The 13,492-nt window shown below is 43.9% G+C and overlaps 2 protein-coding genes across 2 annotated transcripts; both read left to right on the top strand.

Annotated features, from left to right (window-relative positions):
- Window positions 1–252: 252 nt before the first annotated feature.
- LOC107130218 (cytochrome c-like) lies at window positions 253–965 on the top strand. The gene has a single exon (XM_045364234.2). The coding sequence runs from the start codon at window positions 253–255 to the stop codon at window positions 568–570; it is 318 nt and encodes a 105-aa protein (XP_045220169.2). The 3' UTR covers window positions 571–965.
- Window positions 966–8,365: 7,400 nt separating this feature from the next.
- On the top strand, window positions 8,366–9,765 carry CTXND2 (cortexin domain containing 2). Its single transcript, XM_045364231.2, has one exon. It carries the CDS (start codon window positions 8,775–8,777, stop codon window positions 8,940–8,942), a length of 168 nt encoding a protein of 55 aa, XP_045220166.2. The 5' UTR covers window positions 8,366–8,774; the 3' UTR covers window positions 8,943–9,765.
- The last annotated feature ends 3,727 nt before the right edge of the window (window positions 9,766–13,492 follow it).

The following is a 13,492-nucleotide window of genomic DNA, read 5'->3' as shown; positions in this document are numbered from 1 at the left end:
AAAAAATTTGCTGGAATGGTGGTGGGCGCCTGTAATCCCAGCTACTTGGGAGGCTGAGGCAGGAGAATTGCCTGAACCTGGGAGGCAGAGGTTGCAGTGAGCAGAGATTGCGCCATTGCACTCCAGCCTGGGCGACAGTACAAAACTCTGTCTCAAAAAAAAAAAAAAAAATCACCCTTTATGGAGAGAGTGGGATGTCCGGCTTCAGAGTGGGAACCTTCATTGCGCCAGTGACGACAAAGAGAATTAAATATGGGTGATGTTGAGAAAGGCAAGAAGATTTTTGTTCAGAAGTGTGCCCAGTGTCTCACCATGGAAAAGGGAGGCAAGCACAAGACTGTGCCTAATCTCCATGGTCTCTTTGGGCAGAAGACAGGTCAGGCCGTTGGATTCTCTTACACAGATGCCAATAAGAACAAACGCATCACCTGGGGAGAGGATACACTGATGGAGTATTTGGAGAATCTCAAGAAGTACATCCCTGGAACAAAAATGATCTTTGCCGGCATTAAAAATAAGGTAGAAAAGGCCGACTTGACAGCTCATCTCAAAAAAGCTACTAATGAGTAATAATTGGCCACTGCCTTATTTATTGCAAAACAAATGTCTCATGAATTGTTTATGTGTACCATACTTTAATAGAGCTCATACAACAGAATTCAGATCATGAATGACTGACAGAATATTTTGTTGGGCAGTCCTGATTCAAAACTAAGATTAGCTTGTGGTTAAATGAATATGTTCAGTGTTTGAATTTTAATAGTAATTCCAATTCAGTAAATGCTATCACTGTTTACCCCTTCTAAAGATATGATTAGACTTCATTAGTAATGTTAAACTTTTCACAAAGATGGTGAGTGCCATCTTAAAACTTACTGGAGATTGGTTTTATATTTAGATTTATATAACTGGTTATGTGAATGTATTTAAATACTGGAGAAATTCCTTCACTGTCTCAGAACCAAGCAAGATTCACCTGTGTTTTGTGTTCATAAAAGCAAGGGTTGAAAATAAATAAGGTAGCCATGTCTACCTTATATTTTTGGCCTTAACTATGCCAATCTAATTAGAATTCCCTGTATTTAAAATGGTTCCTTTTACTTATTGAAAGGCATTTTAGTGTGTTTTATGTGTAATATCAAACATTATTTAACACTTCTCACATTTTATAGATGATCTATAAGGTCACATGCTTTTAAAATAGTAGCAAGTTAAGCTTTACTCTTTTTTTTTTTTTTTTTTTTTGAGACGGAGTCTCGCACTGTCACCCAGGCTGGAGTGCAGTGGCCGGATCTCAGCTCACTGCAAGCTCCGCCTCCCGGGTTCACGCCATTCTCCTGCCTCCGCCTCCCGAGTAGCTGGGACTACAGGCGTCCGCCACCTCGGCCGGCTAGTTTTTTGTATTTTTTAGTAGAGACGGGGTTTCACCGTGTTAACCAGGATGGTCTCGATCTCCTGACCTCGTGATCCGCCCGTCTCGGCCTCCCAAAGTGCTGGGATTACAGGCTTGAGCCACCGCGCCCGGCCTAAGCTTTACTCTTGAATGCTTTACAATCTAAGTCAAACTAAGTTATAATTTAGAATTGTCTTTTTTTTTTTTTTTTTTTTTTTTTTTGAGACGGAGTCTTACTCTGTCGCCCAGGCTGGAGTGCAGTGGCCGGATCTCAGCTCACTGCAAGCTCCGCCTCCCGGGTTTACGCCATTCTCCTGCCTCAGCCTCCCGAGTAGCTGGGACTACAGGCGCCCGCCACCTCGCCCGGCTAGTTTTTTTTTGTATTTTTTAGTAGAGACGGGGTTTCACCGTGTTAGCCAGGATGGTCTCGATCTCCTGACCTCGTGATCCGCCCGTCTCGGCCTCCCAAAGTGCTGGGATTACAGGCTTGAGCCACCGCGCCCGGCTAGGATTGTCTTTAAACAGCCATTCAGAAACATAACACTGTAGAACTGCTATGTATTTGTGATTGGGAATGATTCTTTTGCCAACTTCAAAGGATTAAAGTAGAGGAGATATACACAAATTATAAAATTATGTGTGATCATAAGACTTATGATAATTAAAAATAAACCACACACACATACACACACACACACACACACACACACATCACCCTTCATGAGGAACTTGCAAAATCTGCCCATTCTTTTTTCATTTTTTTTTTTTTGAGGCCGAGTCTCATTCTGTCACCCAGGCTGGAGTGCAGTGGTACAATTTTGGCTCACTGCAACTTTCACCTCCCGGATTCAAGTGATTCTCCTGCCTCAGCCTCCCAAATAGCTGAGATTACAGGCACATGCCACCATGCCCAGCTAGTTTTTGTATTTTTAGTAGAGATAGGGTTTCATCATGTTGGCTAGGCTGGTCTCCAACTCCTGACCTCAGGTGATTCCACCCCACCTCGGCCTCCCAAAGTGCTGGGATTATAGGTGTGAGCCATGGCACCTGGTCTTATCCGCCCATACCATCTGCATATGTGAGTGGAGTCCAGGAGGTGGCATGAAAATCCAGTGTAAAAGATATGAGTGCAACTTACCCTGTTGCCCCAGAATTGTGGTCAAGTCTTATTGAAGGCACAATACTACTTATAATCTAAAGAAAGCTTTAACAATTGGAGCCAGAACCTCTTCCAAATCTCATGAGAAGTTGGCTTAGTCAATCATATCTCCACCAACTCCCACTCCTTGTCCCACCACAGTATATATAAAGAATGAGGCCGGACGCGGTGGCTCATGCCTGTAATCCCAGCACTTTGGGAGGACGAGGCAGGTGGATCACGAGGTCAGGAGATCGAGACCATCCTGGTTAACACAGTGAAACCCTGTCTCTACTAAAAATACAAAAAATTAGCCGGGAGTGGTGGCGGGTGCCTATAGTCCCAGCTACTAGGGTGGCTGAGGCAGGAGAATGGCATGAACTCAGGAGGTGGAGCTTGCAGTGAACCAGGATCGTGCCACTGCACTCCAGCCTGGGGACAGAGCGAGATTCCATCTCAAAAAAAAAAAAAAAAAAAAAAGAATGAACTGGGGCTGGGTACAGTGGCTCATGCTTGTAATCCCAGCACTTTGGGAGGCTGAGGTGGGCAGAGTGTTGCTTGAGCCCAGGAGTTTGAAACCAGCCTGGGCATCATAGTAAGACCTCATCTCTACAAAAAATTTAAAAATTAGCCAAGCATGGTGGTGGGCACCTGTAGTCACAGCTATCCAGGAGGCTCAGGCAGGAGGATCACTTGAGCCCAAGAGGCTGAGGCTGCAGTGAGCTATGACCATGCCACTGCACTCCAGCCTGGGTGGCAGAGTGAGACCCTGTCTCAAAAACAACAACAGCAAAAAGAATGAATTGGGAGGACAACTGGGAATTCTCATTATTGGCATTATGGGATGTACAGTATTTGTGATGCTAAGCAAAAAAGATAAAAGTACTTCCCCTTCCTCCCAAAGCCAAAGATGAGGGCATGCCAAGAGAGACATTGGTACAATTGGTGACACCAGCAAGGAGAGACTAACAATATTTCATTCCCTAGACAGATGCTTTAAACTGTAGAACCTGCCAACCCACTCTGGTCAGGTTGGAATAAAGCATGGTGTGAGTTTTTAACCTGTGCAAACATTAAAAATCATGTCAGTTTCTTGGCTAGAGAGTTCTGAAAGTGGAAGGCCCACTGGAATAATCTGTGCTGGCAGGGTTTATATGTACCTTGGTGAAGTATGCCTAGGAAGAAAATGTGGCCAATCCCACCAACCCATCACAGTCTGGCAACTCCCCCTAAAGGACTTCAGGTGTCTCCGAAGGAGCAGGAGCAGTGGGAGGTGCCAGGAGAACACTGTACCAAGTCATGGGATAGCCAACCTGAGTTTAGGTTTGGAGAAGAGACGATAAGCAGCACCATTCGAAGGGGTCTTCAATGACAGAAAAGTCCAGAATGAAGATAAACGCTACTCAAAAAACTACAAACATCCTTCACTCTGAAACCACCAGATCTAACCAGAGTAAGACAAGGTCACCTACTCACAGTTGGCCACAATTATTCATTAAATAGAGAAACACTTCACATTTTCCCCTTTCTTTCTTCCTGATCCTATACAAAGCAGAAGCAGCAGCCTGAAAAGGGAGAAGAGCTATTGAACTCTGAATCCTCTATAACATTAGGAATTTAAAACTGAACTAAGGCTTTACAAAAATCAGCTCTATTGAGATATAATCATATACAATTCAAACATTTCAAACGTACAATTGAATGGTTTTTAGCACATTCACAGAAACGTTTAACCACTGCCACAATTTTATTTTATTTTTATTTTATTTATTTTATTTATTTTTTTTTTTTGAGACGGAGTCTTGCTCTGTTGCCCAGGCTGGAGTGCAGTGGCCGGATCTCAGCTCACTGCAAGCTCCGCCTCCCGGGTTCAGGCCATTCTCCTGCCTCAGCCTCCCGAGTAGCTGGGACTACAGGCGCCCGCCGCCTCACCCGGCTAGTTTTTTGTATTTTTTAGTAGAGACGGGGTTTCACCGTGTTAGCCAGGATGGTCTCGATCTCCTGACCTTGTGATCCGCCCGTCTCGGCCTCCCAAAGTGCTGGGATTACAGGCTTGAGCCACCGCGCCCGGCCCACTACCACAATTTTAGAACATTCTTATCACCTCCAAAAGAAACCCTGTACCATTTAACTTTCACCCCTCATCCCCCACCTCCAGCTCTAAGCAACCACTAATCTGTCTCTATAGATTTCTCTATTCTAGACTTACATATGAATAGAATTATATAATATGCTGGGGGAGTTTGTGACTTGTTTCTTTCACTCAGCTTAATGCTTCTGGGGTTCATCCAAAAAAAAAAAGTTTCATCCAAGTAGCATGTATCAATACTTCCTTTTTAAGGCCAATATGTCTATCGTGTAGACATACCATATTTTGCTTATCCATTTGTAAGTTGATGGACTTTTGGGTTGTTTCTACCTTTTGGCTATGATGAATAATGCTGCTACAAACATTCCTGTGTAAGTTTTTGTGTGGTCACATGTTTTCAGTTCTCCTGGGAACAGCCATAGGAGTGGAATTGCTAGGTCACATGGTGGCTTTTTTTTTTTTTTTTTTTAGACAGTGTCTCACTCTGTCACTCAGGCTGGAGTGTAGTGGTGTGATCAAAGCTCACTGCAGCCTCCCAGCCTCCCAGGCTCAGGTGATCCTCCCACCTCCGCCTCCTGAGTAGCTGGGATTACAGGTGCGTGCCACTACATCCAGCTAATTTTTGTATTTTCTGTAGAGAGGAAGGCTTGCCATGTTGCCCAGGTTGGTCTTGAACTCCTGGGCTAAAGTGATCCTCCACCCACCTTGGCTGCCCAAAGTGCTGGGATAGTAGGCGTGAGCCACCGTACCTGGCCAGTAACTCTTATGTTTAATAATTCAAGGAACTTCCAGACTGTTTTCCAAAGTAACTTCACTACTTTACATTCCCACCAACAATCAATGAGGGTTTCAATTACTTTATACCCTTGCCAACACTTAATCTGACTTGATTCTAGTCATCCCAGTAGGTGTGAAGTGGTATCTTGAAGTTTTATTTCCATTTCCCTGATGATTAATTATGTTGACCATTTAAAAAATGTGTTTATTGGCCATTTGCATATATTCCTTATGCAGAAAAAGATATTTCTATTCAGATCCTTTGCCTAATTTTTAATTGAGTTGTTTGTCTTTTCATTGTTCCGTTGTAACTTTGGTTACCAGGCCTCTCTCTGTCACCCCAGGCTGGATTACAGTGGTGTGATCATAGCTCACTATAACCCTGAACTCCTGGGCTCAAAGGATCCTTCTGCCTCCACCTCTCCAGTAGCTAGGACCACACACACATGCCACACACCTAGCTAATTAAAAAAAAAAATTAAGAAACAAGGTATCTCCATACTACCCAGGCTGGTCTCAAACTCCTGACCTCAAGTGATCCTCCCACCTCATCCTCCCAAAGTACTGGCCAGGCGTAAGCCACTGCGTCCAGCCCATTTTCTTGATAATAATCTTCTGCTTAAAGTACAAAAGTTGGCCAGGCGCGGTGGGTCACGCCTGTAATCCCAGCACCTTGGGAGGCCAAGGTGGGTGGAGGATCACTTTAGCCCAGAAGTTCAAGACCAACCTGGGCAACATGGTGAAACCCCGACTCTACTAAAAATACAAAAATTAGCTGGGCATGCTGGGGGGCGCCTATAATCCCAGCTATTTGGGAGGCTGAGGCAGAAGAATCACTTGAACCTGGGAGGCGGAGGTTGCAGTGAGCCGAGATGACGCCATTGCACTCCAGCCTGGGTGACAGAGCAAGACTCCGTCTCAAAAAAAAAAAAAAAAGTACACAAGTTTTGTCCAAGCACAGTAGCTCATGCCTACAATCCTAATACTTTCGGAGGCTAAAGAGGACAGATCTCTTGAGCCCAGGAGTTTGAGACCAGCCTGGGCAACATGGTGAAACTCCATCTCTACCAAAACAAACAAACAAAAAACAATTAGCCAGGCATGATGATGTGCACCTATAGTCCCAGCTACTTGGGAGGTTGAGATGAGAGGATCAATTTAGCCTGGGAAGTAGAGGCTGCAGTGACCCCAGATGGCACCACAGCACTCCAGCCTGGGTGACAGAGTGAGACCCTGTCTCAAAAAAAAAAGTCTTAAATTTTAATGAAGTCCAGTTTATCTCTTTTTTGTTGCTCATGATTTTGGTGTCATATCTAAGAATCTTTACATTTAGGTCTTTGATTCACTTTAAGTTTATCTTTCTATGTGGTGTGAAATTGTTACCAAAACACCAGGAGTTCAGTTTATGTCCTGTTGCTCACCACACAGAAAAATGAGCAGTACCTGCCACTGAGACGACAGGTATTGCCAAGGAAGAAGGCTTTACTCAGGTGCTGCAGCTCAGTCACAAATCCATTTCCCTGACCAACTAAAATTAGAGGTTTATATAGTAAAGAAGAAATGTAACGATGTATAGGAAAACAGGAACTCAGGAGGCCAAGAAAGCACTCGTGACCAATGAGGGGTCTTGTACTTCATTGTCAGGATGGGATGATCTGGTTGAGTTTCAGTTCCTTGATACTTTTTTTGAGAGGCCTGGTGGTCCTTTCCTGAAGAAGGAACTCAAAATAAAACAAATGTAAGTTTTAAGCTTTAAGACCAGAAGGTCAATTTCTTTTTCTTTTTTCTGTTTTTTGTTTGTTTGTTTTTGCTTTTGTTTGCTTGTTTGTTTGTTTTTTTGAGACGAGGTCTCCCTCTGTCGCCCAGGCTGGAATGCAGTGGCTTGATCTCAACTCACTGCAACCTCTGCCTCCCGGGTTCAAGCAATTTTCCTGCCTCAGCCTCCTGAGTAGCTGGGATTACAGGTGTGTGCCACCATACCCAGCTAATTTTTATATTTTTAGTAGACATGGGGTTTCGCCATGTTGGCCAGGCTGATCTGGAACTCCTGACTTCAGGTGATCTGCCCTCCTCGGCCTCTGAAAATGCTGGTATTATAGGCATGAGCCGCCACACCCAGCAAGAAGGGTCAATTTCTGTTGATACAAAAAAAAACTATGAGACTATTGGGTTCATTTCAAAATAAGGGTCTAACTTAATTCTTTTGCATGTGGTGATCCAGCTGTCCCAGCACCATTTGTTTTCTTTCCTCACTGAATGTTCTTGGTACCCTAGTTAAAAATTACTTGGTCATAGACATATGGGTTTATTTCTGGACTCTCTTTTTTTTTTTTTTTTTTTTGAGACAGTCTCACTCTGCCGTCCGGGCTCTAGTGCAGTGCCATGATCTCGGCTCACTGCAACTTTTGCCTCCCAGTTTCAAGTGATTCTCCTGCCTCAGCCTCCCAAGTAGCTGGGGCTACAGGCATGCATCACCACGCCTGGCTAATTTTTGTTTTGTTTTGTTTTGAGACGGAGTCTCGCTCTGTTGCCCAGGCTGAAGTCCAATGACTTGGTCTCAGCTTACTGCAACCTGCTTCCCGGATTCAAGCAATTCCGCCTCAACCTCCTGAGTAGTTGGGATTACAGGTGCCCGCCACCACACCCGGCTAATTTTTGTATTTTTAGTAGAGACGGGGTTTCATCATGTCGTCCAGGCTGGTCTCAAACTCCTGACCTCAGATGATCCACCCGCCTTGGTCTCACAAAGTGCTGGGATTACAGGTGTGAGCCACTGCGCCCAGCCTGTAAGTTTTAATAATTGAAATTGATCACTTCTGGGATATACCTGATTTTTCATGAAGATATGAGAATGACGGTACAATTAAATATAGTGATCAGAAAAAATAAAACAATTTCATGTTCATAGCCAGTGAGTTAAGACTATACAACAAACTAGGTACAATAAGTACTCTTGGAATTTGAAGTAATCTTAGAGGAGGATTTTGACTTAACACAGAATTCAGATGTCGAAGACAGTTTTACCTGGATCTTAGGGGACAAGGAAGGCCCGCCTGATTTCTAGGTTATATACATTGCTCACGTTCTGCCTCGGAGTAATTCTCCAGATATTTTACACACAGATACTTGTATGTGTGTATCTTGTCAGTCATCTATATCAACTTTATCAGTTTTGTAACTGCTTCTTAAGTAAATCTTGCCGATATTTTTTCAACCCTTGGTCCCTTTTTGGTTTTTCACAGTGTTATTAAGAAAACACATACACACACAAACCAATAAGCCTGTTTTATCCTCCTTTGTCTAGGAATATGACAAATCTGAAGCTATACCTGAGGAAGTAGCTGGAGCTGGACAACAGTAACGAGGTGCAAGTCCCCATGGAAGATTCAAGCCTGTCCAACAGTGTTGATGTGGACAAAGGCTTTGCCATTGCCTTTGTTGTTCTTCTGTTTCTGTTCCTAATAGTGATGATTTTTCGGTGTGCCAAGTTGGTGAAGAATCCCTACAAGGTCAGCTCCACAACCACAGAACCATCTCTGAGCTGAAGTATAATCTGAAGTATAATAAAACCTGGTAGACTTCCTTTCACAAGAGATTTGAAATCTGTTATACACACTTTATATTATTTCACCTCCCTGTTTCTCAGCCTTCTCACTCTTGCATTCTACAATGAGATGAAACACAAGCCAGTCTGTATTGTTCCTGTTCAGGGAAATGGCTACTAAAGTAAGTTAGAGGTTGAATTTATTGGCTAGAATAAGTCCATGGATTTTAATTCTTCAATGCCTAAGGTTCTTAGGATGGGACAGTGGGCCATAATTTTATGATGTAATGTAACATAATGTCATCATGCTTGGTAAGGTCCACCTGAAACTAGAAGCTCACCTAGAGGTGGCAGACTTGAATGATCCCTTTAGTTATGCAAATGTAGGCTCAGCAGAAATCAAATGTCCTATAAGAAGAGTGTAACCAGATTGTTTTAGTGTGTGAAGTTTTGTAAAATCTGCTGTTCTTAAGTGGGCAGAACTCTGTGGTAGAAGGGGACTAATTTGCTGTGGGTGAATTCCTTAATCTCTCTCGTCCCAAATTTCCTCACCTATAAAATATTATGTAGAGGTTTGTATGAGGGCCCCAGAAAAGATATATCTGTGTCCTAAGCCCTGGAATGTGACCTTATTTGGAAAAATGGTCTTTGCAAATATAATTAAGAATCTCAAGATAAATTCATCCTAAATTATCTAGGTAAGTCTTAAATCCAATGACAATTGTTCTTAAAAAAAAAAAAAAAAAAGAGGAGAAGACACAGGGAGACAGAGAAAAAGACCATGTGAACACAGAGACAGAGATTGGAATCACACAGCCACAAGCCAAGGAACCCTTGCCTGGAACCACCAGAAACTAGAAGAGTGAAGAAAGGATTCTTTCTCCCCTAGAGATTCTGGTACCGGTATGGTCTTACCAACACCTTGATTTTGGACTTCGGCCTTCAGAACTGTGAGAAAATAAATTTCTGTTGTTTTAAGGCACCCGGTGTGGTAACTTGTTATGTCAGTCATAGGAAATTAATACATAATATATGATGATGCAGATGGTGGTCATGATTCTGATCATCATCCCAGCAATCTTTTCTTTCTTTTTGAGACAGAGTTTCATTCTGTCACCCAGGCTGGAAGGCAGTGGTGTGATTCCGGCTCACTGAAACCTTTGCCTCCCGGGTTCAAGCAATTCTCCTTCCTCAGCCTCCAGAGTAGCTGGAATTACAGGCATCCGCCACATGCCTGGCTAATTTTTGTATTTTTAGTAGAGACAGGGTTTCACCATGTTGACCAAACTGGTCTCGAACTCCTGACCTCAAGTGATCCACCCACCTCAGCCTCCCACAGTGCTGGGATTATAGGCATGAGCCACTGCGCCCAGCCCCAAGGGATCGCTTAAGAGCAGAGGGAAGAAAATCATAGCACCTACTCTCCAAAGTCTGAAGTTAGGGAACTTTGATAGAGTGGTGTATGAGCCAATTGGCAGGGAAGCTTTTAAGAGAAGTCACTAGAAAGAAAGGGAGTATCTAAATTGCTGAGCAAGACTCATTGTGGGTTTGGCTGAAGAGGATTGGTTTTAGTACAGCAGATGATGGAGAATCAAAGCCCTCATATCCAGCCACGATGGCCTAATATTCTAGTCAACAGTAACCTAGCATATGAGTATGAATTGAGAGCCATAACCTTGGAATCTAACTGGGAGGGCATCACTTGGGCTTATGCAGTGACTTGGACCAGCAAGCAGCCACTTCAGTGGAGACATGTATCCATGGGACCACGCTGGACTGGGTTTTAACAGCAATACCACATAGTATAGAGACACAACTCTAGTCATGCACTGTTAGCAGAGACCTGATAATTGGTCTCTGTTTCTGACTCCTGGATGTGGGACTGCTCCCTTCCTTAGCTTGAGTAAGCCTCCAAGGAAAATGCAGACAGAGGAATCAAAGTCTTCCATGGAAAATACTAGACTTTGCCTGCACCAGAACAAGATACTCAATTGTACTGGTTAGGCTGCCAGGGAGGTAAAGGGAGGATGTGGGGAGGGGGACAAGAGAGATATATGATTTGATTTGATGCAAAGAAACTCAGGGCAAGGTGCAGATCAGGTGAAAAGCAGATTAGGATTGATGTCAGTTATGTTGGTGTTGTGTGGAAAAGTAAAATAAAAATAAAGGTTGGGCACAGTGGCTCATACCTGTAATCCCAGCACTTTGGGAGACCGAGGTGGGTGGATCACCTGAGGTCAGGAGTTCGAGACCAGCCTGGCCCAACATGTTGAAACCCCGTCTCTACTAAAAATACAAAAATTAGCTGGGCTTGGTGGCACGTGGCTGTAATCCCAGCTACTTGGGAGGCTGAGGCAGGAGAATCGCTTGAACTCGGGGGCAGAGGTTGCAGTGATCCGAGATCACGACACTGCACTCCGGCCTGGGCAAGAGAGCAAGACTCCATCATAAATAAATAAATAAATAAATAAATAAATAAATAAATAAAGGGTTGATGTCAGCACTTGAGGACTGCAGTGTGTTCCCTCCAGGAACTCAGAGATTAACCTCTGAGTTAACATCTTCTTAACATAAGTTGCACGATAAACACACGATTAATGAGACCATCAATATGCAGTCACAAGAGAATCACAGGTTTGACAATTATCTGACTTTCTCCAGTAATCTAAGAAAAGATGCATCAGTTGGAAGAAGTGGATTATCTGTGGAAGCAGAAAAAGATGAGCAACCTAAAGTAAATCCACGAGAAGCCAGTATGAATGCTGTTCGAGAGAGGGGAGACTGGATGTGGTGGCCCACGCCTATAATCTCAGGAGTTTGGGAGGCTGAGGTGGGAGGATCACTTGAGCCCAGGAGTTTGAGACCAGCCTGGGCGACATAGTAAGATCTCATCTCTACTAAAAAATAAAAAAGTAGCTGGGCATGGTGACACGTGCCTGTAATCCTAGCTGCTTGGGAGACTGAGGTGGGAGGATTGCTAAGGCCCAGAAGATGGAGGTTGCAGTGAGCTATGCTCGTGCAACTGCACTCCAGCCTGGGTGGCCAGATAGTCCTTGGTATGGAGATTCAGGGAGTTGCAGCCCATGGACCTTCGGTTTGTTTGGTCTTATTGATCACATGATCTCTGCTAACCTGATGTTCTTAATCACTCCTTCCACCCACCTCAAACTGACAATTTATAGGTCCAATTGGTCTACAGAGAAGTTATATTGGGCCAGGACTCTCCCACCACTAATGTGGGTGTGTCTGGTAGGTGTTGGGGTTCTACATTTGTGTTTTGAATCAACATTTTAAAAATTATTATTATAAAGGTAATACATGCATATTGTAAAACAATTTTTTCAAACATTACCTAAGGATAAAAACGCAAAAAGTAGGTCTGGGCGTGGTGGCTCATGCCTGTAATCCCAGCACTTTGGGAGGCCGAAGCAGGTGGATCACAAGGTCAGGAGATCAAGACCATCCTGGCTAACACGATGAAACCCCATCTCTACTAAAACTACAAAAATTAGCCAGGCATGGTGGCAGGCACCTATAGTCCCAGCTACTCGGGAGGCTGAGGCAGGAGAATCGCTTGAACCTGGAAGGCGGAGGTTGCAGTGAGCCAAGATCATGCCATGGCACTCCAGCCTGGGCAACAGAGTAAGACTCTGTCTCAAAATAAATAAATACATACATAAAAAGGCCACGCCTGTAATCCCAGCACTTTGGGACGCCGAGGCGGGTGGATCCCGAGGTCAGGAGATCGAGATCATCCTGGCTAACACGGTGAAACCTCATCTCTACTAAAAATACAAAAGATTAGCCGGGCGTGGTGGCGGACGCCTGTAGTCCCAGCTACTGGGGGGCAGGCGGATAAGGCAGGAGAATGGCGTGAACCCGGAGGTGGAGCTTGCAGAGAGCCGAGATCACCCCACTGCACTCCAGCCGGGGTGACAGAGCGAGACTCTGTCAAAAAAAAAAAAAAAAAAAAAGAAGGCAAAAACTTATTAGATTACTGCCTTGTTTCCCATTCCTTCTTTCCAAAGGTAATTGCTATAAAGTCCATTTGTGCATATATATATATACACACACACATATATACATACTTTCCAAATATTTTCCTTTCCTTTTTATTTTTAATCTAACCTTTTTGAATAGGCTATCCATTTTCAAGTTTCAAATTTCTTTTTTCTTTTCTTTTTTTTTTTTGAGATGGAGTCTCGCTCTGCCGCCCAAGCTGGAGTATAATGGCGTGACCTCGGCTCACTGCAACCACTACCTCCCGGGGTTCAAGTGATTCTCCTGCCTCAGCCTCCCCAGTAGCTGGGATTACAGGCACCCGCCACCATGCCCAGCTCATTTTTTGTATTTTTAGTAGAAACGGGGTTTTACCATGTTGGCCACGCTGGTCTGGAACTCCTGTCCTCAGGTGATCCACCTGCCTAGGCCTCCCAAAGTGCTGGGTGAAATTTCAAAAGGTACAAAATGGTGTACTGTGAAAATTCTTACTCCTCTTTAACCTTCTGTTCTCTCTTCACAAACAACCAATGTTAACAATTTCTGTCTTTT

Source organism: Macaca fascicularis, chromosome 1, assembly GCF_037993035.2.
Source record: "Macaca fascicularis isolate 582-1 chromosome 1, T2T-MFA8v1.1".
NCBI classification, from domain to species: Eukaryota; Metazoa; Chordata; class Mammalia; order Primates; family Cercopithecidae; genus Macaca; species Macaca fascicularis.
The sequence above is the reverse complement of the archived record's forward strand: the minus strand, read 5'-3'. Positions and strand labels throughout refer to the sequence as shown.

What these genes read in the sequence shown, in the direction of transcription:
- LOC107130218 (XM_045364234.2), top strand. Translation starts at nt 253, where the DNA reads ATGGGTGATGTTGAGAAAGGCAAGAAGATTTTTGTTCAGAAGTGTGCC.
- CTXND2 (XM_045364231.2), top strand. Translation starts at nt 8,775, where the DNA reads ATGGAAGATTCAAGCCTGTCCAACAGTGTTGATGTGGACAAAGGCTTT.